At 52.2% G+C, this 25,208-nt stretch overlaps 1 protein-coding gene across 1 annotated transcript; it reads left to right on the forward strand.

Moving 5' to 3' along the window:
• Positions 1-1,286: 1,286 nt before the first annotated feature.
• WIPI1 (WD repeat domain, phosphoinositide interacting 1) lies at positions 1,287-21,650 on the forward strand (the record flags this gene model as incomplete). The annotated part of the gene is made up of 12 exons (XM_009581185.1): positions 1,287-1,369; positions 3,099-3,268; positions 6,829-6,925; positions 10,881-10,978; positions 12,011-12,103; positions 12,415-12,485; positions 13,406-13,513; positions 13,915-14,079; positions 14,265-14,372; positions 15,619-15,740; positions 16,499-16,599; positions 21,107-21,650. Coding segments are annotated over 12 exons (1,264 nt in total), but the record flags the coding sequence as incomplete, so codon positions are not given.
• Between the last annotated feature and the right edge of the window lie 3,558 nt (positions 21,651-25,208).

A 25,208-nucleotide genomic window follows, 5' to 3' on the forward strand; every position in this document is an offset into this window, starting at 1 on the left:
CCCCCCCACGGGTCCGGCTGCGTGGGGCTCTGGGCGAAGCTCTTCTCCCCACGGCCCAAACGGGGCTGGTCCCGTGGGATTCCGCGGCCCCACAAGGCCCTGCCCGCCTCTTTGGGGGCCTCTGGCTGTGGATATCTGCAAATGCCCCGGGTTAGGTCTCTGGGAGTCCAAGGGAAACAGCAAATTCAGAGGAATCACTTTTTTTTTTTTATCTTTCGAGCAGTTTGGGAACCATTTTTGGATGGTCAGAGAAGTGACTTTCTCTCAGGGCTTTGCCTCCTGACAGCCCCTCCATGCCGATGTCTGGCTGGCCTGTGGCCACTTTGTAGGTGGCCAAGTTGCCCAGGGCTTCTTGCCGAGAGCCCTGCGCAGGCTCTTGGTGAGCAGCCTGTGCTAACGTACCACCTCACCACCACCTCGAGACAACAGAGGGTTTCCTTGGAGCCTCTCACCCTTACACCATTGCTAACTTGTGGTTTACCTGCTTCAAAGCCGATCATTTAAGAACCATTTCCATGCAGGACAACAAACATCCTGAAGCAGCGAGCTGCACACGTTGTCTGGCAATTGTAGCCCAGAGCCAAGATCAGCCCAGATCATGGGGTACAAGATAAGAATCACTGATACCAGCCTCACACCTGGAAATATCATTACTTTTGCATTTACTGTGTCTAAACAAAGAGTGCTTTCATGGGTGGCAGTGCACTGCTGACGTGAACCTGCTGGCCACCACCACAAACACTGTGTGTTGGTATTCTGGGCCGGCTGCTGATTTAAGACCTAGATGTTGCTGCCTACTGTATCAGGAACTGCAAGAGCCAGCACTTGGCATGCCTGCGCCTTGCGCTACATGCCTTCACCCACTGCCATTAGCAGTGAGAGCAAAGCTCCCACAGCCCTCGCAAGTCAGTCTGTCCATATAGGTGAATCAGCTCCTTGCTTAGGAAACAGCTCCCTTTTATGTCCCAAAGTCCCATCTGCAGCCTCCTAGGTAGAGATATGCCTGCTTGTTCCTCCAGCAGCCACAGGACCACGTGAATGGATGATAGTTTGCTGTCCCCCAGGGATACTGTGAGCCTACTTCTGTAGGCTGCAATAGCCCCAGTTAGAAAGCAGGATTCTTGGGTTTGTTACCTTACAAGCTTTAGGTTGAGAGTGGAAGCTGAAGTTGTGCCTTCACAGATGGCTGTACCAGGAACTACCCATTTCCCCTACGTGCAAGGGCTCTTGCTATCACCTGGAGGCCACAATATCTAAACTAGCAAGCTTTTGTCTTGTCTTTGCAGCTCCCTGGCAATTGGAACCACAACTGGATACAGGCTTTTCTCCTTAAGTTCTGTGGAGCAACTGGATCAGGTCCACGAAAGCAGTAAGTCTCCTGTTTTGCTGTGGTGGAATATCGGCCGACAGACTTTACCTGTGTTACTGCACCTCAGTCTGCCTTGCGGGGGTGACTCTGCTCACTGCTGTTGCAGAGATGGCATCTGTTTCTGCTGTACCCGTATCAGGAGAGGAACAGCTCTGGCTATTGCCCTGTGCACAGCAGCCTTTAGTGAGCTACAGCCTTGGAGAAGCTTCTGAACAGTCAGCAGTACAAAGTTGAAAGACTCCCACAAGTTTAGAGTCCAGCTTCTTTTTCACTGCTGTCAGTCTGACAGCAGCAGTTTGTCCTGCAAACCAGCATTCAGAGGTAGTTTACCACTAGGCGTGTACAGCCTTAGAGAAGCTTCTGAACAGTCAGCAGTACTTTAACAAAGTTGAAAGACTCCCACAAGTTTAGAGTCCAGCTTCTTTTTCACTGCTGTCAGTCTGACAGCAGCAGTTTGTCCTGCAAACCAGCATTCAGAGGTAGTTTACCACTAGGCGTGTTTCAAATACATAGGCAGGAAACTGCAGACTCCCAGCACAGATGCTGGATGGCTCACAGGCTTTTAGTCCAATGTGGTATTTACAAGCAAGATGTTTTTAACAGGTTTCCCCTGTAAGAAGGTCATTCACAGCAGGCTTTCAGCTATTAGCTGTGCTCAGAGCAGCATGCAATGCACTTAACAGCCCAAAACAAGTCAGGCCTCATGGAGCATGTACTCTAATCTGGTTCAGGCCATGGCCAGAAGTGTTTCAGCTGAGATGCACTAAAGATACACCTCGCAGCTGGGATACGCTAGTCTCTCTCCACAGGCTATAGAGGGAGCCTGAGCAATCAGACATAGCTGCATCATCTGGAACAAAGTCCAGGCTCCTTTCCTCTTTACCTCCCAGGGTAACTCAGCTGCTATACAACAGCAAGCCATAGACTTATTTTAAAATTATTCAGGAGTTTGGATTGTCCTCAGAGTCAGACCAAGGGCCAGAGAGAAACAGATCCCTGCTGGTAACATGCTCAAGGTGATGAGCTGAGATATGAGCAGTCCCTGTACCTCCAACACAGCACAGCCCAAGCACTATTCAGGGCTACCTACACAAGAAGTCATAGTCCCTGATGATTTAGGTACAGGTCCACCAGGACCATTGTAATGGTGCCTTCTCAGCACAACAGGAGTCATCCCAAACATGGTCTCTGCAAGACATACCACACCACAGCTCTCTAGAGACCACAACCCCAGTGACAGAGAGGGATTAAACATGTCAGCCTTCCCTAAGAAAGCCAGGAGAAATCAGATACTATGCAGAATAAACAGTAAGTTACACACAGCTCACTCCTTACCTCAGTAAACCCTGGCTTGTTCACCCCCTCCAGGAAAGCCCCCTGACCAAGTTGGCTGAGCTCCTCCTTTTTATATCCCCTTCCCAAGAATTAACTACAGCTGGAGGGCCCAAGAATTACCTTCAGCTGGAGGGCCCTGTCCAGGAGAGGCACAACTGCAGTGTCAAAGGGGGCTGGCTTAAATTCTGCCTTCAGGGGAAGGTTCATTAACCCCTTCCTGCTCTGTCCTAAATGCTTTGTGCCAGGTATGAGAAATTTTTAACAAAAGCAGACGTTGAACACCTTAGCACTGAGCGTTCCAACCTGATTCCCTGTTGAGTCTTACTTGTTGCTGCAATCAAACCAACCATAAGCCAAGCTAAAGACTCTGTCTTGCTTTCCTTCTGTGCCCCAGATGAAATCCCAGATGTTTACATCGTGGAGCGTCTGTTCTCCAGCAGCCTTGTGGTTGTGGTCAGTCATGCCAAGCCACAGCAAATGAATGTCTACCACTTCAAGAAAGGGACAGAGATCTGCAACTATAGCTATTCCAGTAACATACTGTCCATCCGGCTGAATCGTCAGGTGAGAGGCTGGGGAAAGGGGTTAGCCAGAGTTGTCCCGCTGTGGCTCTTTGCTGGTGTTGACTTCCCAGCTGGGACCCCGCTGCCTAACAGAACAGGGGTCTGTTTGCAGGGGAGGTTTGCACGGGGACTGTGAAGAGGGACTGGAGGGGTAGGTACATGTCCTCTCCTACCAGCTTCACTTCAGGCTTGGTGACCTCTGACAGAGGAGCTGGATGGCTGTGCATATCATCTGCTGCAACTGTTTGCTTCAGTAAAATGAAGCTAAGTCCTTGTTTTCATAGCAGTTACACAAAGGCTTTTTGTTGTCTGCCTTCTTACCTATTCAGGACGTAGCTCTGCCAAAAGAACACCTTTTCATCTTCCTCCCTCCCTTGGATTCCACATCCTGACTTCAGGCCCACCTCTGCCATCTTGGTTGCAAATGAGACCTTCAAAGTTGGTAACAAAACCCAGGAGTAACTTGAACTCCGTGGATGAGGTGAAAGGCTGCTTCTCAAGTACTGCTAGCAGCCTTGTTTTATTTTTAAAGGTATAGAAAACATTCAGGCCACTTAGAAGGCTTTTAGAGTGTTATTCTCTGAACTGACACAGCCTCATGCAGCCTTGAGCCCTTTTGGAGGATTTTAAGTCATCTTTTCATTTTGTCCATAATTATTTTCAAAGTATATGCCATAAGAAGCAGAGGACATTTTACAATGAAGAAATAAGCAGTCTGTGTAATTGTATATAATCAGCCTCTCCTCAGTTAGCAACAGTGAGTCCTGCAGTAAGGCTCTCCCATAAGGAAACTCTGGGTTGAATTTCCAGTAAAGCTGTGTTTGACCAGAAGTTCCTGTACTACAATTAAATCTGTCCTAAATTGATTTTTTTCACTTAAACTTACAATGAAGCTGGCAAAATAAGGACTTCCTTTGAGTTGCAGATAGATGTATGTGTATAAAAATAAACTGGGAGGTTCTGCTTAGCAGCTCTGGGAGATTAGTGTGGGAATAAAATAAGTTCAGGCTTTTCCCCATGTTCTTCTCTGGACGTTGCCTGAAGATGATGCATAGGCCCAGCCTTGCATCCGTGTTCCTTGGCTTCTTTATGAGCTCAGGTTCAAATCCTGGGCTGCGCTCATCCTCTAGCTGTAACACAGACACACCTGGAGAGGTTTGAAGATGCTACAGATACTTGGGTAGATAGAAGAGAAATCACTCTTTCAGTCTACGTTCAGGATTTAAACTGGTGGCAGTCAGGTTCTGTACATGCTGTGACATTTGAACCCCTTGCCTGGGCTTCTGTATGAAAGCTATACTTCATTAAAAGTCCATAGAAGGCCAAATCCCATACAAGGCATTTTCACAGGAAAATGGTGGCAAATAAAACAGGAGCGGGTCTTAAACAAACGGTGCGTGTTTCGATTTGATCTCTCTGTGAAAAAGTTCTCGTTGTGCAGACGAGCGAGTCCCTCAGTTGTTGTTGATGGGAATTCTTTGTTCCAAGCTCCATTATAACTCTCAAATGTGTTAAGGTAGATCGTGATTTGTCTTAAAGTGGGGAATAAGGCTGTGCTGTGGGACCGGTGAGAAGCTCTCCCGCAACCTCCCTGGGTTGTCATTCACTGCTGAAACCCTGCTGAGCTCTTTGGAGAGGTTTGATACTTTTCCCTGGCTGTGTCCATACCCAGCACATTTAAGTCCTCAACATACAACTCAGTTATCTAACCTGATTCGTGTCAAACTGAACTACTAAAGGAAAATACTGGTGAGCAGTAACATAAGGTGCAGTGCCTTGAACCCTGTGGAGCAATCACAGCACCAGGCACCTTCTCTGAGGCTCCGTCTGTGTGCACAGTGAGGATAAAACCCGTTCCTCATCTCAGCAGGGTTTGCACTGACCTTAGCATGGGCTACAGGGCTGCGTGGAGGGCAGGAGGCAGAGAACCAGTCCTCTCCAACTCCTGGGGAGCTTGTCCAGGCCGCCTTCACCTCCCACCCCCATCACGTTCCTGGATTTTGTCCCTGTCGGTGCCAGCATCTCTTGCTGCAGCTCTGGCTGTTGCTTTGCCGACATCTGGGAACCTCCCTTCACCTGTACCTCAACAGCAATGTGTTTTGCAGTTCTGGGAAGGCACATGGTGGCTTTGCTGAAATCAGCTGTATAAATATTACTCTGACGGTCTCTGCTAGCAAGTTGATGGCTGTTACTGTAGAAAAGGCAAAGTCTTCCTGGAAACGCAAAATGGCTCTGACACAGCCCCAGATGCTGTGGTTAGCAGGAATAGAAGTGGGAAAGATGGTGGAGCAAGGCAAAGATTTTCTAATGTGGGTGTTTCAAGTTAGTGACTAAGCTCCACATTTAGATACTAAATAAGTGGCCTCATTTCTAAAGAGGTGGAGGCTTCCTGTACATGGATTCGGGTGCTCCAACTTCAGGAGCCTGGATGGAGTCTGGCCTTACGTTTTTATTGGGAGGTTTTCAGCGCTTCTGGACACTTGGCACTAACGTAGGTGGAGCTGTGCGCTCGCTGGGCTTAGAAAGCACAACCCCTCAGCCAGATCCAAAGCCTGGTCCCAAAAAAAGCCTCTACGCAAAATGCCTCCGTGGTAACACGTAGAGATCTGGACCAAGCTGAGACACAAAGCTGAGCGGTCATGGAGATGGTGACCCCGTGCTAAGGTTATAACATCAGGCTTCCTTTTTCCTTTCTGCCTTTCCTCCCCATGGCTTGGCAGCTCCTCTCTTAGCGGCTGCCTCTTGGCTGGGTGGGTGGGTGGGTGTTCCTGACGAGTTCAGTAGAAGAGGTACAAGCACATTGACTTGGAAATGCCCTATCCATCTGCCAAGATGGTGTAAATACTCGGTGCGAAACACTAACCACTGTGACTGTCCCCGAACAAATGTTTCCCAGTCCAGTTTTTACGCAATTGTGCTGCACAACTCGGGGCACATAAAGCAGAATCTTGCCTGCTCATGCCAAAAGGGAAAAGAAACATTAATTTGCTGAACACGTGCATTAGGTTTAGCAGCAGTGGGAGGCCCATCACCTAAATGTTTGCTCCCAAATCAGGAGAAAGTCAGGGCAAGGGGCACGTAGTCCCATCTGTAGGGCATACTCACAAGCAGGATCGGCAGCCTCTTTGCTGCCTGGTCTTTATGATCAAAAAAGTAATTTGCTATGAAAAGAACTGCAAAGAAAAGTTGGGGTAGGAGTGGATGGCAGTCAAGGCGCCATGGCTAGGGTATAACCCTGATGTGTCTTCCTGTTCCTGGGGTCTGGGGATGTGGAAGATCAGCTCTTAGAGTAGCAGAGAAGAAGTCATGATGTTTTATCTGCTTTCCAAAGCAAGACCAGATGCAGGCAGCTCTCAAAAGCAGAGTCATACAAAATCAAAGGTTGTCCAGTGAGAGGGGATGGAGAAAGAGATCATGTTGCTGTTACGTTTCAGTGCGTGAGAAATTCCTGTTGAGTTTTTCTGACAGCAAAGATTTGGGTTTGTGAACTGTGGGAGCAGCAGACAGAGGCACCGCACCCATGCTGACGAGGTGCTGTGCATGTCCCTTGTGTCCTTGCAGAGGCTGGTTGTTTGCCTGGAGGAGTCAATTTACATCCATAACATTAAGGACATGAAGCTTTTGAAGACTATTCTGGATATGCCTCCAAATACAACAGGTAAGCATGGCAGAGCCATGTGAAGGGGAGAGATCAGCTCTGCAGGAGCTTTGTAGAACCACAACACTCGTGTTAGAATTTAAACCAGCCTGTGGTTTCTGTATCCTCATTCAGCATTGGGAAGCCAGAAATGGATGGAGGCAGTCAGTCGGGCTTGGGAGAGCAGAAGCCCTGCTCTGTCCTGAGCAAAACCCTGCTCTGTCCTGAGCAAATGCAATCAAAGGAGAGAAATGGTCAGCATGGTTTGACTTCACCTCCCAGGTTCGATCCCTTCCTGTCCTTGCACAGGCTGTCCATGCAGCTCACAGCTTCCCACAGTGTGCCTTTATTCTCTTTCACAAGCGGAAAGCTGTAAGGCAGGCCAGGACCACAAGTTTCCCTCCACATATAGGACAACTTGAAACTCTCCCTCCAGGGCTCCCTGCCCTTCCTTCACCGTGCCCTGCATCAGAGAGTCCCGCGGCGTTTTTGCTCTCCGGACAAAGGAGTCCCGCTTCCCCGTGCTGCCGGCGTGAGTCAGCTCGGCAGCGTCACACCGTGCTGCAGAGCTCGGCACTCCCTGCAGACCTGCGGTTAACCCAGGTTCTCTCTCGGCCACGGACATGCACTGCTCCGCTAAGGTAGAAAGCTCCTGTGATTATTTACGGGCTTGGGGTCAGCTCCCAAAGTGATTAGCGCTGTGAAGATCACAGAAAACACAGCCAGGCACAGCGCTAATTCCCTGCCAGGGAGTTCCCAGGAGCCCGGGCTGCTACCTGATATTATTCCATATACGCTGCAAACCCAAGGGGCAGGGCAGGTGGCTGCAGAACAGATTCTCTCTGTGCAGTGTAGGGTGAATCCAGCTTTCCTGCTCATGGGAGAGGAGCTATTTTTAGCTGCGGATAGGGAAACTTGGCCGAGCGCCTGTGGCAGCGCTGCCGTGCGTTGCTGTGATATCCCGCTTGGTCGCAGGCTGCAGCGTCGTTTCACGGGCGGTTGATGGGGAAGTTGCTGATGTGCTCCCGCCTGGTTTCTGGGCTTTCAAGGGACGTTCTTCCGGCAGCTGCCCTGACCTACTTCAGGTCTCAACAGATGGCCTCTCCATGTGGATTAAACATACTAAATAGTGCAAATATAATTAAAGTTTAAAACCTTCCCGAGAAGGCCCAGCAGCGGCAGGAAGGCAGGGATACCCAGGCCTGAAGCTGTTCCGCAGTGGGGCTGAATGGTCAGGTCATGGTTTAAGAGCGACAGCAATCACAGCTCACCGGGACAGGACTTCTGCCTGCTGCAGATCACAGGACTTCATAGGGGCTTAATTTTTTAAAACCCTTTTACCGCAGCAGCTGTCATTGAAATGAGCTGAGTGACAAGCGCTGTGCCACGCGTGCTCTCTTTGTCCCTGGACCATCTGCTTTGGTCCCAAGCCTGACCTCAAGGACAGCGTGTCCAGGAGGCCAAGGCAGTCCAGCCTCACCGCTCTTTGAACAACCCTTTTTGGAGCGGGGATCTGTGGTGAGGGGGTGTAGGATCACACAGCAAGCGTGCCACCCCCCGCAAAGTGTGCACCATGGGCACGGTAACACCAGCACGGTGAGGACCGGGATTTGCTGCACACCCACCGGCCAGTCGCAGGGAGATCCCTGGTTGTTCCTGGCCAGGACCTGGCTCCCGGTCCAGCCTCCTCCACGCAGGAGAGGAAAATGCCCACGGTGGGCGAGCCTGTTGTTTTTCATCTGTGCTCAAACATGTTGTTTTTCATGTGGCTCATGTCAGGGGCAGGATTTGCACCAGGGAGGTTGCAGTGCTCAAGCGGACGTGCATGCCGTGGGGGCACATCTCGGGGACGACTGCAACTTTGGAAACCACCTCACGTCGCTTCCCCCGAGCCCCAGATCCGCCTGGACCTGCTGGCTTGGGAGCAAGGCCAGGTTTCTCGGATGCGGTAGCTTTTTTCCATGCTGCTCGAGGAAGCCACCTGCGATGTGGCATTCCCAGAGGTGCCATCCTGAGCAGCATCAGCCTGCCTCCTCCCTCCTGAGCCTGCCACTGCATGCACCGACCCTCGTCAGGGCTGCCGAGAGCAGAGGAGCATCTTCAAAGGCTGCCCGTGTCCCTTGTGATCCTTGTTCTTTGTGCGTCCCTGAGGTCAGCCCAGTACACTCGCATCTGTGTTTTCCCCTGGCCTGGTTTCCCGTCCGCCTCTCCCAGCCAGGCGCGAGCCTGCCTCCTCCCTCCTGAGCCTGCCACTGCATGCACCGACCCTCGTCAGGGCTGCCGAGAGCAGAGGAGCATCTTCAAAGGCTGCCCGTGTCCCTTGTGATCCTTGTTCTTTGTGCGTCCCTGAGGTCAGCCCAGTACACTCGCATCTGTGTTTTCCCCTGGCCTGGTTTCCCGTCCGCCTCTCCCAGCCAGGCGCGGAGCAGAGGGAGCGGGTGACTCACACCAGCCGCTCAGAGCTTGCTTTGTTTAGCTTGAGCGTTCTCTAGATCCTCCACTTAGAGAAAGGGCTGCGCTGATCCCTCCGTGCTGCCTGGGCTGGGGGAAGACCATCCTGAAAAGACATTGCTCATCACGAGCAAAGTCTCGGGGCTATCTCTGCCTTCCTCCTATCCCTCCCTCTTTGGGTGCCTTTTAATTGCTTGCACTTTGCTGCTGCTGCGCCTCTTCTCCCCGGTGCGTGCCGTCCCTTGCATGATGTAAATGCCTCTGATTGATAGGGAGTGGATCCCTGGGGCCCCTGGCCGATCCTGCAGCTCCTGGCTCCGCTGCGGTCTCTTTGTTTAGTTATAAACAATGACCTAAAACGAGAGCTTCAGCCGATCCTTCCCCATTGCTGGGCCTGGGCCAGGGCCGTGTCCTGACATGACGGGTTGCACGGCATGTGTGCGCGCATCCGTGCGTATACGCGCACGCGTGCGTCCTGTTTGGGGAGTACGGCAGCATCCCTGGCAGCCTTTAACCCCGCAGCTTCCTCCGCACGTGGGACTAGGTGGGACCCCTCGGCGGGGGCCAGGAAGCTCAGGTCATGCTGAAGCTTTGGGTCGGATTTGGGAGGACTGTGAGCACGCGGATGTGGTGCAGGAAGCAAGCGAGACCCGTTTCTGTATGTGACAGGATTCACTGGGATGGGTCCTCAGCCAGCGGCAGAAAAGAGAGGCAGGAGGAGATGCTCTTTTCCGAGGTCACCTGGGGGACAGGCGGATGGATGTACCCACACACACGTCCATCCATCCCTGTCTCATCCTGTAATTCCTGCTCACTTTGAAAGGGGTGTTTGGGAACCTTTATGCTCATGTTGGCCTAAAAACAGATGGCTGTTTTGGAGAAGAATTCCCCCTGTGGTTAAAATTTAGCTAGGTTCAAGTTCTTTGTCAGCCAGCAATTCCCTGCACAACCATGGCATTTGCTTTATCTTTCTCTGCTTCCCTTTTGCATTCAGAGAAAAAGGAAACGGCACTGCCCAGCCCCACAGCCGCTGCCTTGCCGTGCCAGCCTCCACGTGCCAGGCTTCATACCGGGGCTGCGTCTGCGCCGCACTGCTCATCTGAGCTTCTGACCCGGCACCTACACCCTGCGCACATCTGGAAGGTGCCCAGATGTGCCTGGACAGGAGTCCTGTTAGCCCTGAGACCCAGATGTCCCTTGCTGTGTTTCATGCACCTATTCTTGCCTTCTCAAAGGGGATGATTAAGGGGGAGAAGCCAAGAGTGTGCCCAAAAGCAGGACCTGGGCTCCTTCTGAGCAGGGTTTGGGGGAGGACGGTGGCTGGGAGAAGGGAGCCGTACTGTCCCATACCAGCAGGTGTCCCCATGGCCGAGGCATTGCCAGCGCGCAGCCAGCGTGCGCCCGGTGCCGGACACTGCCCCAAAATGAGACAGAGCCTGAACCCCCCGCGGTGTCCATGGCCGTGTTTCTGCTTTCTGTTCTCCACCAGCAAACAACCTCAGCTGTGTCCTTCTCGCCTTGCCAGGTCTGTGTGCTCTCTCGATCAACCACGCCAACTCCTACTTGGCTTATCCCGGCAGCGCGACCAGCGGAGAGATCGCGCTTTACGACGGAAATACTTTGGTAAGTGCGAAGCTCGCCCATTTGGATACCGGCAAGGACTGAAAACAAACAGAACCACAGGAAAGCCAACAGAGCCTTTGGGGAGGATGAATAAATACACTCCACCGAGCTAGACTGCAAGGGAATTACCCGGGGCAGGCACGTTCCCCATCCCCCTTGCTTGGACACCATGCGAAGCAGACAGCCTCTTTGAGATCAGGACATCCATCTCCCAGTACGGGATATGAAGGGAAACGTGACCCATTACCCCGCAGCCGCTGCCAGGCTGACACAGGGGTTCCTATAGGGGGTTCCTACAGGGGCTTCAGCAGCGTATCCCGTGGGATTGATGTGACCAAGGTGGCTCAGGGAGGGTTGGAGCTGCTCCAGGCACAGCGCAGGACCTGCAGCTGCTTTGCCACGCCGCGGGCTGGAAGGGATGCTGGACCCGAAGTCACAGAGAGGGTGAGGTGTCCAAAGCCCCCCTCAGGAAATCTGTCCCTGGCTGGAAGCAGGGTCATGATTATCTGCTGTTTATGCCAGGGCTTTGGATTATATAAGGCTGTCGCTCTGTACGTGCAGCCGGAGCTAAGGATCTGCAGCAGGGGAGGAGCAGAGCACAAGGGGAAAACACACTGCTGCTGTGAGAGGTACTAGCGGGGGCCTGGGCTCCCTGCAGGCATCAGGGTGGTGTCACTGGAGCAGGATTTGCTGTTCGGCCGAGCGAATTGCAGGGAGGCCAGCTCTGCCTCTGCACGAGGAAATGCCAGGCTTCAGAGATGGCGCAGTCACGATCCCGCAGCCTGGAGAGGTGGGGAGCTGAGGACCTCTGCCCCTGAAATGAGCTTTCTATAATCACAGTGGCCGTAGTAGGTGGGGAGTGAGCTCAAGGCAGGGCAAAGATAAGATGCTGAGGATGTTGAAGGGATACCATAAGTGCAAAACGATTCCGTGAATCCGTATCAGCAGGCCCGGATAGGGTGCGAGGCAGGGAATTACACAGTCCGAGGAGCAACGTGTCTCTTTGCACTCACATTACCTTCTGCCCCACAGAAAACAGCCTGCGCGATTCCTGCCCATGACGGGCCTCTGGCTGCTCTCGCCTTCAACTCCACCGGCTCGAAGCTGGCAAGCGCTTCTGAAAAAGTGAGTGAGCGCTGCTGTGAGCACCCTCCCTGCTGCCTGTGCTCTCTGCCTGCGGCTGGCACCGGGGTCCCAGCCAGCTTGGCTGCCTGGAGCATGGAGAGCAGGACCTCTGAGCCACCCGTTCTTAAACACAGCCAACAGAGGAGTGGCACTAAAAGGACTCTAAGAGGCCAGTGTACAGGGTTCAGATTGACCCCGGCTGGCAAACAGGAGGGGCCTTTGCACATCCAGAGTTTCCTGGGTGTGTCAGAGAAAGGGCTCGCGCTCTTTGCCTTGCTCCTGCGTGATCTTTGCATTTGCATTTTTTGCAGGGCACAGTCATTCGTGTATTTTCCATTCCTGGTGGGCAAAAGCTGTATGAATTCCGGCGAGGGATGAAAAGGTCAGTTCATTCTGTCAGTGACGAGTACACAGAGGGTTCCCGGACCAGAAATGTAAATGCAGGGACAGGGCACCGTCAGATCCTGGTGGCTTTGGCATCTTTTGCAGAAAGAAAACAAGAGCGAGCGTATCAGATAGAAATGTCATTGTGCCAGACAGCCACGCTGCGCCCAGCTGCCTCCGGCAAGTTTAGTGATTCAATTCAGTGTGTCGCAGAACAGGGCGATTGCAGAGAACAGAGGTAGATTCTGTCCATTTACTCTGTCCTTTCTTGTTTCTTACTTGAAATAATAAAGTCCCCAAAGTTATCAGCCCAACTCTTGCCCTCTCAAAGGAGGTGTTTTGAAGCTACTAAGTCATTTGTGCAGAGCCCAAGTCTCGATGGCGGGGATGGGCTGTTGCTGCCCTTCTGCAGGCTCCCTCAAATGTTTTCAGTAGATCTTTTCCTGACTTTTCCCTCTTCCTCATCCCTGACCTGCCTGTGATTTTATACCCACTTCTGCAAGGACAAAAACTGCTGTGACCGAGACACCCCAGCCCTGCTGAGCCTGCGCAGGAGGAGGTGCCGCATGTATTCGGCTACCCAGCGCTTTGGATATCCTTCCTGGCCTTTGCGGTACCAGAAGCTTTAGCTGCTGTAGCCAGCACAGATGTTCACTCCACAGACAGCTCTGTGAGCAAGGACGTTTCCACCTCTCTGGCTGTTTGTCAGTACGTCGAGGCTACCCCCAGCTCTGCTGAGCAAAGGGATTAGGGAAATGCTAGTCAGGCAGCCCGCAGGCTCGGCAGCAGCCAGGCAGGGTGCTCCTCGCCGTGTATGGGTCTCCCTCCTCCCCGTCCTCTTCTCTGTGAGCAAAACTGAGCAGTTCCCCTTGAACGCTATGCCATGAAGTGACCAGTTCTGTCTTTGCTTGGCCCTAGGTATGTGAACATCAGCTCTCTGGTGTTCAGCATGGATTCCCAGTTCCTCTGTGCTTCCAGCAACACGGAGACCGTGCACATCTTTAAACTGGAGCATCTCACTGACAGGTGAGGGGGTTAGCCTGGGTTAACCTGCCTGCCCCAGGGGTGTCTCTGCTTCAGACGTCTGCCTTTACGCAGCTGGCCTCCATTTCCTCACCACGTACTCTCCATGAGCAATACCAGCTGCAAACCGTCTCTTTGGCTTTGTGTCCTGTGGGATTTACTCCTTGGAAAAGCTACAAACTGCATCCCTGCTGTCAGCCTCTCCAGGCCTGCTCTGGGTTTATTAGCTGCCGCTGTCCTCTGCCTCCTTCCCATGTATCCAGCTAGGCTGGTGCACAATGTGTGCAGATGCTCCAAAGAAAGCCTTTGCGTATCCGAGATCAGGATCATTTTGGCTGTTCCTGATCTGTTTTGTCACGGCTGATTGTGGTAGCCCCACTGATGCTGCTTTGTGACCCCCTCAGCCGGCCAGAAGAGCCTCCAACCTGGAGCGGTTACATGGGAAAGATGTTCCAGGCTGCTACCAACTACCTCCCTGCTCAGGTATCAGGCATGATGAACCAGGATCGAGCCTTTGCCACTGTCCGCCTGAACATCTCCGGCCAAAGGAACATCTGCGCCCTCTCCACGTATGTATTGACATCTGCGGCCCCTCTGCCACGCCAGCCTGTGAGCAGACACAGCTATCTCTGCAGAACACCACCACTGTGGCCCCTTATCTTGCACCCGTGCCTGCAGAGCATGCAACGCGGGTGCGTGCTCTATCTGTGTGCGAGTGCAGATGTGTTTGGACTCATGGTGCTTTTCTCATTAGGATTCAGAAGCTGCCTCGACTGTTGGTGACTACATCAGATGGACATCTCTACATCTATAACTTGGACCCGCAGGATGGAGGGGAGTGTGTCTTAATTAAAAAACACAGGTAACTATACCTCCAGACATATCTCATACAGAGGCTGATCTTTTAAAAAATTAAGGGAAATTTCACCTGAAAGCACAAAATGGAGCTGCAGGAGCAAGAACGTTAGAACTGACTTTGTGATTTTAGCTGCCTGATCCGACAGACGTGGGCGGGAACCACATCAGCAGGCAGGGATGTGGGGCTTCTTGCAGAAGAAACCAGAGACATCTCAGATCCCTAGGCAGTTGTGGGACATCTCAGCTTAGACAGCAGAGGTGGGCAGGCTGTGCCTTAGGAGATGCCTCCAGCAGCAGAGAGCTGACCACCACGATGGCAGGAGAGCAGAGCACCTTCTCCAGGCGTGAGTGGGTGCTGGAGAGCTGACTTTGGGAGTAGGAAGGTGTGGAGCGATGCTGGGAGCTTCCACAAACAAAAACCCGCACAGATGCATGCCTGGAGGCATGCAGTGCCAAAGCAGAGTCTTCCGTGCTGCTGTTCAGTTTGTATGCAAATTTGATTAAGCACGTAACCCCCCCACGCACATCTGGGCTACTTGGCTCCAGATGTGAAGCCTTTGGGGTGGGGTGCGATGTAACATGTGCTCTAAGCCGGGAGGTGGCTGACGGCCAGGAAAATGCCAGCAGTTTTTTGAAAAGCCACAAAACAACGGCACTTCAAAGCTGCGCTGTCCAGCGTGCTCCGGCCGCCCCGCCGCCTTCAGACACCGCCGACGCCCGCCTGCTCCTGTCCCGAAGTGGCCGTCCGGAGCTGGCGGGCCAGCTTTGTATGTGGGTTCCTCTTAGCATCAGAGGACTGAAAAGGGCCCTTGGGTCATGAGTTACGTTACATCATATTCTATCTCTGCTCAAACTCTGTCCTAAACTAGCCAGCGCTGCTTTTCCCATCTAGTCCGCTCCTGTTGGAAGCCCTTTGGAGCCCCCTCTGTGATTAGAAACACTGTTTGCCTTTGTAACCTAAAGCTTTTGTGGTCAATCTGTTCCCTTCTATTCTCGTGCCAGCATTGTCCTCTAGCCGAAGTAGTGCTTTCCCTATCTTCTGCTTCCCCCCCTGCTTTACTTGTCGAGCACAATGCTCTCCTCCTCTGCAGCGCTGCGAGGGCTGCAGGCAGTGCCTATATGCAGCGATGCGGATGGGCGATGTACTTCAAGGAGACCTGGATGCACGTGCTTGTCTTAGCCGGTGCTGCGGGAGGAATGGTTGGGATCAGAACTAACTCTTCTCCCCTCTCTTGCTCCTGTACAATTAGTCTGCTTGGCTCAGGAAAGATGGAGGAGAACAAAGAAAATGACCTTCGGCCTCCATTACCTCAATCTTATGCAGCAACTGTAGCCAGACAAAGTACAGTGCCTTCAACTTCGACCATGCCAGGTAAGCATCGCATCTGCCCTTCCTCGGGCAGAAGCAAGAAAGCCACCTGGGGCAAAGTGGAAAGTCTCCCAACTTCCGAGGGTTCAACCAGAAACACCGCTTGTGCAAAGCAGACTGGAGCAGCAGGACTCTCTGGAGCTCACCTGGTTCATCCCCTGCCCCAAAAACAAGCCAGGCATTTTCTACTCTGCTTCCCGGGACCCCTTGCCAGTGCTTCTCCTCCTTGTGCCGAGCTGCACCGCAAACGGGCTCACCAGCAGAGCGGTAACCACATCTGAGCTTCACAGTTTGTCAGACAGCAGCTGCTGGCAGGCTGGTTTCCAGGAGTTGAAACTGTGGGTGTAGAAGTCAGATCTCACTATTTTTGTGGCAAGATCGCTACAGATTCTCCCCAAACTGTTACATCTTACCCTAACGAAGCTAGCACTAAATTGTTGCAGGAGAAGACTGGGTGACTGTCTCATTATATTTCCGAGTCTAAAGGTCCACATACAGATGTGGATCTTATTCTGAAATTGGTGCTTACATTCATGGTGGGAGGAGGAAAGCTTCTGCCCCAGGAGCTAGCCATGTAGTCCCTTCCCTAATCTGCGGTGTCAGTGGAGATACCTTTCTCTTCCGCAGCCCCCCAGAGCTCTGCCAAAAAGCCAGAGAAAGCAGCTCTGTGCTCAAAAGGTGATAAAATAGTGTCTCTGCTGTTTGTTTCCAGCCTCCTTCCATTCATTTATCCGTAGTGTTTTGTATTTTTACTTGGACAGGTTATTCAGAGGACGGTGGTGCCCTGCGAGGAGAAGTTATCCCAGAGCATGAATTTGCAACTGGACCAGTGTGTCTCGATGACGAGAATGAGTTTCCTCCTGTGAGCATTCGGGACCCCTAAAACTGCAATTCAGTCCTCACGCTAAGAAGAAAGTACTAACCTCTTACAGAAGAGATACTGTTGCCCCCACCTTGTCCCAGCTCACTGTGAAGCCTAGAATAACTAATTAAGTTATAGGGACAGTGCCAGGAAAAGTACACCCCCACTAAATGGCAGCTAGGGATCGGGCAAAGATGATCAAACCTCATAGAGATGGATCTGAACAAACTAGTTGAATGAAGTGCAGATGCAGAATGACGTTCAGATCCAGATCTGACCTTTGTGCCTTGCACAGATTTCTAGTATTACCAGGAATAGCTGTGATTTGAACAATGCCATCATTTAGAAATAAAAACTTAATACTCCCTGTTGCATTTACAGTCAGTTGTATTAGTTTATGGAACGCAACTGGGACGTACCTGAGCCTCACCAGTCTCTTCATTTCCGAGCTAACTGAAAAGGAAACTCCTTTTCCAAGTACAAAGCTGAAAGGCATAACAGAGTTTTAAACTGTTCTATGGTTTTTATGTGGCACTTTCTCAGTTACCGTTGGAAGAAGATACTGGCTTTTTAAAATCTAACTTAAGCCTGGCAATGTCTCTCCGGCTCCTTTTCCTATTACACACGCATTTATTATGTTAAGTATCTAACCCCTAAATGGACAGATGTTGGTACCGTGCTATGATCTGGTTGTAATCAGCGGTGTCTTCATAATAGTAATGCATTAATACAGCAGAACATTGTAATGGATTTCAAGATGTAGACCTGGCAGACTTCTGAATCCCTTACTCCGTTTTTACATATCCTGCTGTTGGAGTTTTGTCTGAAAAGGAGAAAGTAAAAACTTTATCGGGATCCCAGGATTTGTTCCATATGCTGAGGCTGACCTCTGTGAGGCACTTTCCTATTATCTGATGCAAAGTGTTATTTAGATAAAAGGTGGCTAGCTCATGACTCCCTTTGAAACAACACTGCCTAAATCCAAATTGCATAAACCTTAGACCAATTCTCTTTTGTTCCCTGTAACATAGCCTGCTGCAAACTGAGAACAAGAGTCTTCTAGTTGTCCTACTCCATTACCCAAGAAGGATATTTAAAATGTCCCTCCTCTGGTCAAAGTCGTATGGCCACGGAGAAGCTGGTGGCCCGGGCACCTGAAAGGAGCAGCAGGGCCAGAGGGAAATCCTTTGCTTCCTTCTGATGAACCTGCTCTTGAACATGTATTTTCAGGACAAGCAAATGCCGGCAAGCAGGAATCACGCTGCTCCTGAATGAGCCTTCCTGCTGGGACCATGCCATATAAAAGCAGCCCCAAACCCCTGCTGTACAACAGCAGGTGCTTTATTAAATGAACTTTGATCTATCAGAATCCTGGGCTGTAATTAACCTGACAGAGCAACTTTCATGTGTAATGTTAGGGAGGAGGTGGTGTGGGAGGGCAGGCGCTTTCCAAAAATACTCCCTGATACGGTGGCTTAGCAATTGGAGCTTCCAGATCAAGTCTCTGCGGCTAGGACTTCGGGTTTGCCCCTCCGTTGCTGACGGTAATGTGTTTTGCATCTGGTCTGCCAGCTAGTGCGGCGCTGGCTCCCACTGCGTGAGCGCATCGGGAGAGTTGGTCGGGATGTTTTGATGCTCTGAATTTCGCTGAACTTCGCTGTTTTCTCAGCACTGAGATGTTCGGTCTCAGTGACGCGTTCGGGGGGGTTTCAGGCATCGGTCACTTCTGTGCGGAGAAGGAGGGAGAGAAAACCTGACCTTATCCAACAAAAATGTTTTGACAGCATTCTGCTTTGCGGAAATATGGGAAGGGTTTTGTTTGTTTTCCAGTGTGCAACAAAAAGACATTTAAAAACCTCAAAACTTGTGACAAAATGGAATATTCACCCGCAGCCCACGCCACGAGTATGGCTTTGAACTTAGACATACTTTTGGAGAAACAGCAGTGCTCAGACCCAGCAGTTCCTCTCCATTTTGAAACATCTTGCTTTCCCCTGACCTCAAGCAAGACTTCAGAGGCTCAGCTGTTAAAAGCGAGGAAGAGCAGCTTCGGTCTCACAGAAAATCTGTTGCTGATGGTCAAAACCTGCCTCTTCATTAAACAGAAGGAGGGGCAGATCAGAGAAGAGATGAGAAGCCCACGGAGGGCTCATAAAACGTGGCCTCAACAAGAGCGAATGCGGATGTTGCTACTGATTGTGCCAGGGCTGCTGAAGGATCCTGCGGCAAGAGGTTAAACAAGTTGAGTTACGTCTCTTGCTTGCATTGATGGGGTGGATTAAGCGCTTTCAGGTCTGCTGTTATCTCACGCAGAAAGGACTCGGGCGTTATTGAGGTGGACAGCAGGCGAAAGCCTCGGGTGAGGCGGAGGTGCCGTGCTCGAGATGCGCTGGGAGGAGGCTGTGCGTGGTCAGAAGGCTTTGCGGGATGGGAAGAGCAAACCCAGCTCCGGCTGCAGACGGTTGCGGCGATTACCGGCTGTTTTCTGGTTACCTGCCCGAGCAGCTGCCACCTTTCTGTGGGTTTATCAGTGTCGGTGAGGTTTCCAGCGGCGTCGGGAGCTGTTGGCGTGTGCTTCGGGCCAGGCAGGGCACCGCTCGGCCAGCTCCACTTCTGGGATCTCCCCACCAAGACATGGTCAGAACAGTCCTTGGGTAGTGCTGTGAGGTTTGACAAAAGAAATCCTACAGGATTCAGCAAGCAAGATGGCCTGTGTGGACCCGAGGAATGCACACCAGGGGATCTCTGAAAACTTCTTCTTCCAGCAGACTGCTCGGTTTTTTTCCAGGCATACATGATCCCTCCTGCATTTGGCTGGACGCTGAAGCTTGTCAGCTTCGGGACCAGAGTTGATGTGAAGGCTTTATCGGGAGAGCCATTTCATTAGGTCAGGCTAGATTGTGTACAGCGGTCAGCTCTTCAAAGACAGCTTCCCCTCACTGATACACAGTCTTAAAAATCACGTGTCTCACATCGATTTTTGGCTACCTCCAAAACTGTTTGGGCAGCCTGCCTGTGCTGCCAAAGGATGCTCTGCCCGTGTGTGCCCGTGGCTCCTGCCTGCAGCGTTCATTGCGGGGTGGAATATAAATTCCCCCCCCCCGGCAGTGAGCAGCCCCACTCCTGCCTGGCTCCAGCAGCTCCAGTAGCTCCAGCAGCCCGTGCACCACGGCCGCCCTTGACAGCACGACGTCCCCACCCCGGGAGCGCTGCTGTCTGCAGGGGGGAGAAATCAGTGCCCCAGCGTGGGGTCCGCGCACATCCCCCCTGCTCCATACCATGGATCTTAATACAAGCAGCCAGGTTGAGATGCATCTTCGGCTCTGCGGGACCGGTATTTGCCCAAGTTCCTCCTTGCTGTTCGCAGGATGGTGTTTCACTCGTTCTGTTCCGTGGATGTGCGACACTAATGATTTTAAGTGATTTTCTTTTTTTTAACAGCTGCCTGTGAGCAGAGGAGAGGCAATAGATTTTGCTGTGGAGCTCTCCTAATAATCGTGTTTCATGGGGGATGAGCAAGTTTGGCAGAACCTGACTGGCCTCTTCTTCCTCACGGCAGTTCCTGCCCCGGTAGCTCAGACAGGCATTTTGGGCAGCTGGGGTTTTCAGGATTAAGCCCAGCTTATCAGTACATTATCTGAGGTCCCTTGGGAAACATGCAATCCAGTGCCAATGCTTGTGCCTCAAAACTGGACAAGTGATGGTCCCGAAGCCCATGAAGAGACGGATCCCGGGAGGAGGAGCTGGCACAGACCCTCCTGCAGCTGGGGCTGCGGGGATCGCATCTGCACCGCTGGGAGAGGCAGGTCAAGTCTGGCAAGGCTGGAGCTGGTAAAGGGAGATCTGCGCCTTGGCTCATGGTTAGTGTCCGTAGAGGCACCCGCCTCAGGTGCTGCAGCTCTGCCCAAGAATGCACCAAGAAGTAGGTGCACATCTTACCCCGGGGTCTCCAGCCTCGTCCCGTGGCGTGAGTAGCTGATGTGAAGTGGTTCAGGGTCCTCGCTGCTGCCTGTTTGTTCTATGCGCCTGCTTTACTTTCACTCAAAGGTTTTGCTGATACTTAGGCTAGGCTTCCCCTCACTTAATCCAGTCTAACATGCAGATGTTTAACTCTGGGCTCTGTCTGGAGACCCCGGAGAGACGTGATGATGCACGGCACGCACCTTTCCCCTCCCGCCATGCCAGGAGCTGAACTTTTTGGGAGGACTTAGCCAGGCAAACGAACCTCACCCCCAGTAATTGAACTCCTGCGAGCGTGGTTGTGCTCAGCCCAATGCCAGCTAAAGGCAGGACACACTTATCGCCCAGCCAGATGGTTCCTGTTCCCAGGACTGTAAATTTGGGGAGGGGGAGAGTAAATAAATAAACCGCTCACAAATCTGCCTTTGAATGGAAAGTAAAACACTGCAGGACATCCCTCCCCCTTCTCCTCCCATGTGCGTAAAACCAACTTGAAACACACCCTGTTGCTGGGAAAAGTAAGGCCGTTCTGTTTTGATTTTGGTAGATAATCTTGTGCCGTGGAGGTCAGCCGGGCAAAGCGAAGAGGTCATGATGAGAAGCAAACATCCGCGCTTAGGACAGCTGCTGGGAAGTGCTTTGGAAAAGCCAGGAATTTCGAAGAACACATTTGTGAGTCCCCAGGACAAGAAAAAAAAAAAAAATCCAAGGTGGGCCACTGCTTTTTCCTATGGTATGTTTAAGTGACTACCTGGCCCCACTAGTCCCTTGTTTTAATTTGTGTCTGGGTGGGGTGTCAATGTACTGTATGCACATCACTATATTTAACAAACTATATGTTAGAACTACAATGTAAATGCTAATTTAATCAGATTTGTATGTAACCAGAATTTTATATACCCGTTTGTCCCTTTTCTAATTTATGCTGGTTTATGTGTATAAATGTACTTATAGGAAGATATATTAAACTTATGTCTTTGTACAGTATATACATACTATTTTACCCAGGCAAAGTATTTTTGCAGTGATATTAGAGAAGATGCCATTTGCTATGTTTAAAGAGGGAATAAAGTCACGGTCTGTCCTTGGCAGCTCGCTGCCCGTGCTCCTGCTGTTCTTTGTGGGGCCCTAAAGATGTCAGTCTTGATTAAGTTTTATGAGTGGGAGAGTGGGTCTGGGGGGCTGGTGCAAGGGCAGCTGCTTCCACCCGACCCACCTGGCCAAGTTCACACAAATCCACTTGTGGCTTGTTCAAAGAAAGATCTGGGTGCGTAAATCGGAGTCCAAAATTGTTTCAGAAAACCCTCATTCAGCTGCTGAGAAATCCCGGTGGTTTCTAAGTTTCAGTTGCACCTTCGATTTTGCCTTCGCAGCTCCCCAGGCCTTTGCATCTGCCCAGAAATGCCCCAGCAGAGCTGTTTTGCCCCCGCCCCGGCATTCCATTGGGATCGGCAGGAGCACCTTCTCTGCCCAGAGCCCTGATCTGCTGGGAGACCTCGGGACAGGGACCTTTCCCTGCCCTCCCTAAGCAAAAATGCAGTAACACCGGTGGTCTTTGCATGCAGAGTTGATGGGGAGCAGCTACCCCAGTTCTGCACTGCACACCTCTCCCCCACACCTTCCCAAAAAAAGCTTTTTCCAAACACCGGGACTTGGGTCCTTGTCTCAGCGCAATCCCTGACCTCCGCTGTGGCACTGCCAAGCAGCCGCAGGGCAAGCTGAGCGTCCTGTCCACGAGGGTCCTGTCCATCAGGGAGAGCCCAGGACCCTCTTTTCTTTTACAGACAGCTGGGTCTTTAATGTAACCCCGTTAATAAACCTCACTTGGCAGCTGGGGGGGCAGGTGCTCTCTTTCCCAGAGCACTCACCTTGTGCCGGCTGGGAATTTTCTCCCTGCAGCCACGGACTTCCAGGTCTCAGCACCAGAAGGGACATTTATTCATCCTCCCCTGCCTTGTGCTCCCACCAGCCGCTCCTGTAAGGTCCATTTTAGAGAAAAGCCAAGCGAATTTCCCAGAGGAATTCTCTCTTACAGAAGGTCGTTTCAATCCAAAACCTGGCTCTTTCTCAGCTAAAGAACCCTACAAAAAGCCTGTCTCCTTCCATGTGCCCAGAGCCACCAGGTACTGGTGCCCTGCTCTGCCGGGGTGATGGTCCTGCTCTGCAGCAAAGGGGACCCTCTGTGTGCTCACGCAGACCCACAACTCACCTCCCTGCTTCATAGCACGGAGCAAAGGGGACCGCAGCCTCCATCCCTCTCCTCCGTGGCCAACCTCCAGCATGCACAACAGCCCCGTTCACAGAAACCAGACCCGGGAAAGGAGCAGCCTGAGCAATTATTTGCTTAAAGACAAAGCCGCGTTGCTCTTCTTTCCGTGCGGCGGTCCAGCACGGCTGCGTGAGAGCCGGGCGCTTGGCATCGGCAGGCCACGTGCTGCGCGTTGCAGCAGGGGGTTGCTGCCGGGTTTTTGGAGTAATCTGCAACCGAGACGTTGTCTGTTGCGATGTCCTCCAGAGCTTGGGCGTAAGCCCTGCTGATCGCAGGTAGCACTGCCTGATACTCCCTGGATGCCAAGTCCAAAGGCTCCTGCTCCTGGATATCGCCATCCAGATTGAAAATGAGGGGTGGCTGGTGATGCTCAGCTGGCCCAATGCTCCCATCGCAAGCCATCGCCCCTCCTAGGGACGAAACGAGAGAAAAACACTGCAGTCCCAGGGCTCACCTCTGTATTCCTCACCCATCTGTGATGGCCCAGTCCCACCATGTCCCAGCTTTGGGAGCCCGGGTCCTGCCTCTAGTCCGAGTGCTTCTGAGGCCAACAACCCTGGGCTGCAAAGACACAGGGCGGCATGTGCTTATCCTCGCTAGGTTTGCTCTTGCTTGAATTATCCTGAGTTGGTTTTTACCTGTTTCTGCAGGGAACCAAGAATTCCAGAAGCTGCTTCCCAGACTTTACGATCTCTAAAAGGGACACGGTACCTGTGGTGTAAAACGCCTTGTACTGAGCCAGCCGCAGCGTCTCTATCTCGCCGTCCTTCCCCGCTGCCCCGCTGTTGGGGTGGAGCAGAACCTGAAGGAAGAACAGAAAAGTGCCTGTCAGCCTGTTGCAGAGAAAACCTGCTCTGTGAGACCCGCTCCCTCCCCAGACGAGACCACGTCCCACCCGTGCACACACTTAGAGACACCTTTAGCCCCTGGACTCTGAGCAACCAACCGAGCTTTGCCTGCTGAAGGGTGGGGTGACAGCAAAAGGGCACCGGGAAACACCAGCATCTCTCTTGTGCTTTCCTGGCCCTGCATGCAGGACCCCTGAATTTACCTCCCCAATTCTACTGCAGGAAAGGGATCGCGAAGGCGCCGGGGCTTTCAGCAGAGCAGGGCAGAATATTTCGGAGCCGGGACGGTCTCAGGTGCTCTATGTCACCCACCACTGCCCCGTGCCAAGGAGACACCCATCTCCCTCGGTGCTCACGGCTCAGCCAGTGGCAGGGACATCTAAGGGAGCCGAATCGTTGCCTGGGGCCAGCAGCAAGCCAGAAGCTGGGGGTGAGCTCAGGCGAAGCAGAGCTGCACGGGTAGGTGGGTGCTGGAACATCACCCCCGGTCCGTCTCCGCCGCTGACTCACCCCGCTGTGCGAGCGCTCCCTTCCCTAACAACAGCGTGCCGGCACAGGGAATGGGGGGGAGAAGGAAGGGAAGGAGGGAAGGGTGGGTCGAATCTCTCCCTTTCAGTATTTAGGACACTTGATCCACACAGGACGACTGCTTTGGCACACGGGAGCGAGAAGACAAGTGAGCTGGACAGTTCAGCGGGCTCGTCTGTCAGATAATATCTGCTGCGGAGCCAATGGCTTCACTGTGGGATGAGTCACTCGAGGTTTCCTCCCTGGGAATTGAGTTTAAAAGTGATTCAAGAAATTTCCACTGTGCTAAAAATTAGAAACATCTGCCGAAGTTGTAGGCAGCTGCGGTGCCAAGTTTAGTAACAGCGTTCGCAGCTGATCAGCGCGGTAATGCTTTAGCAGGTGCCCGGCGCGGAGCCCTGCCCCGGCACGCAGCACCGCCGGGCACCCCGCTCGGTCGCCCTGAGATGTCGATCCTGCGCTGCCTGGTCCGGATGCGGCCGCTGTCTCGGGGGGCCAGTCGGTAACTCATCCAAGAAATGCCAGGATTCAGGGTGGGGGGTGATTTCCAAATGCTCTCGGTTTCCTTTACTGCCCTCAAAGAAAATTTAAAAAAAAAAAAAAAAAAAAATCACCTTCTGGAATTTGGTTTAAAAATCATGTTTTAGGGAAAAAAATTAAGGGTGTAAAGTGGAAGGGGTGGTGCAGCGTAAGCCTGCTGCAAGGAGGAAACCCCTGCTGCAGAGTCCCCTTATGCTGACGCTCCTTGGTCGGAATAAACCAGCTCCAAAGTAGAAATCAGCAAATATTGAAGGGCCCGTGAAGCCAACATACCAGGAACTGAACCAGTTCGTCTGCTTCCAGCCCTAAAGCTTTGCCTACACCCTCTCGCTAGTCGGCGTTCTCTCTAGCAGTGCAGCTGGGATGCTGCCGTGTCGGCGTAAAGGCACTCAAACCTCCCTTGCTATCAGCGCGCACGTTCCTAAACCTGCCCCATAAAACCCCACACTAAGAAAATCTATTAT

This window comes from Fulmarus glacialis, unplaced genomic scaffold, assembly GCF_000690835.1.
Source record: "Fulmarus glacialis isolate BGI_N327 unplaced genomic scaffold, ASM69083v1 scaffold21277, whole genome shotgun sequence".
NCBI lineage: Eukaryota > Metazoa > Chordata > Aves > Procellariiformes > Procellariidae > Fulmarus > Fulmarus glacialis.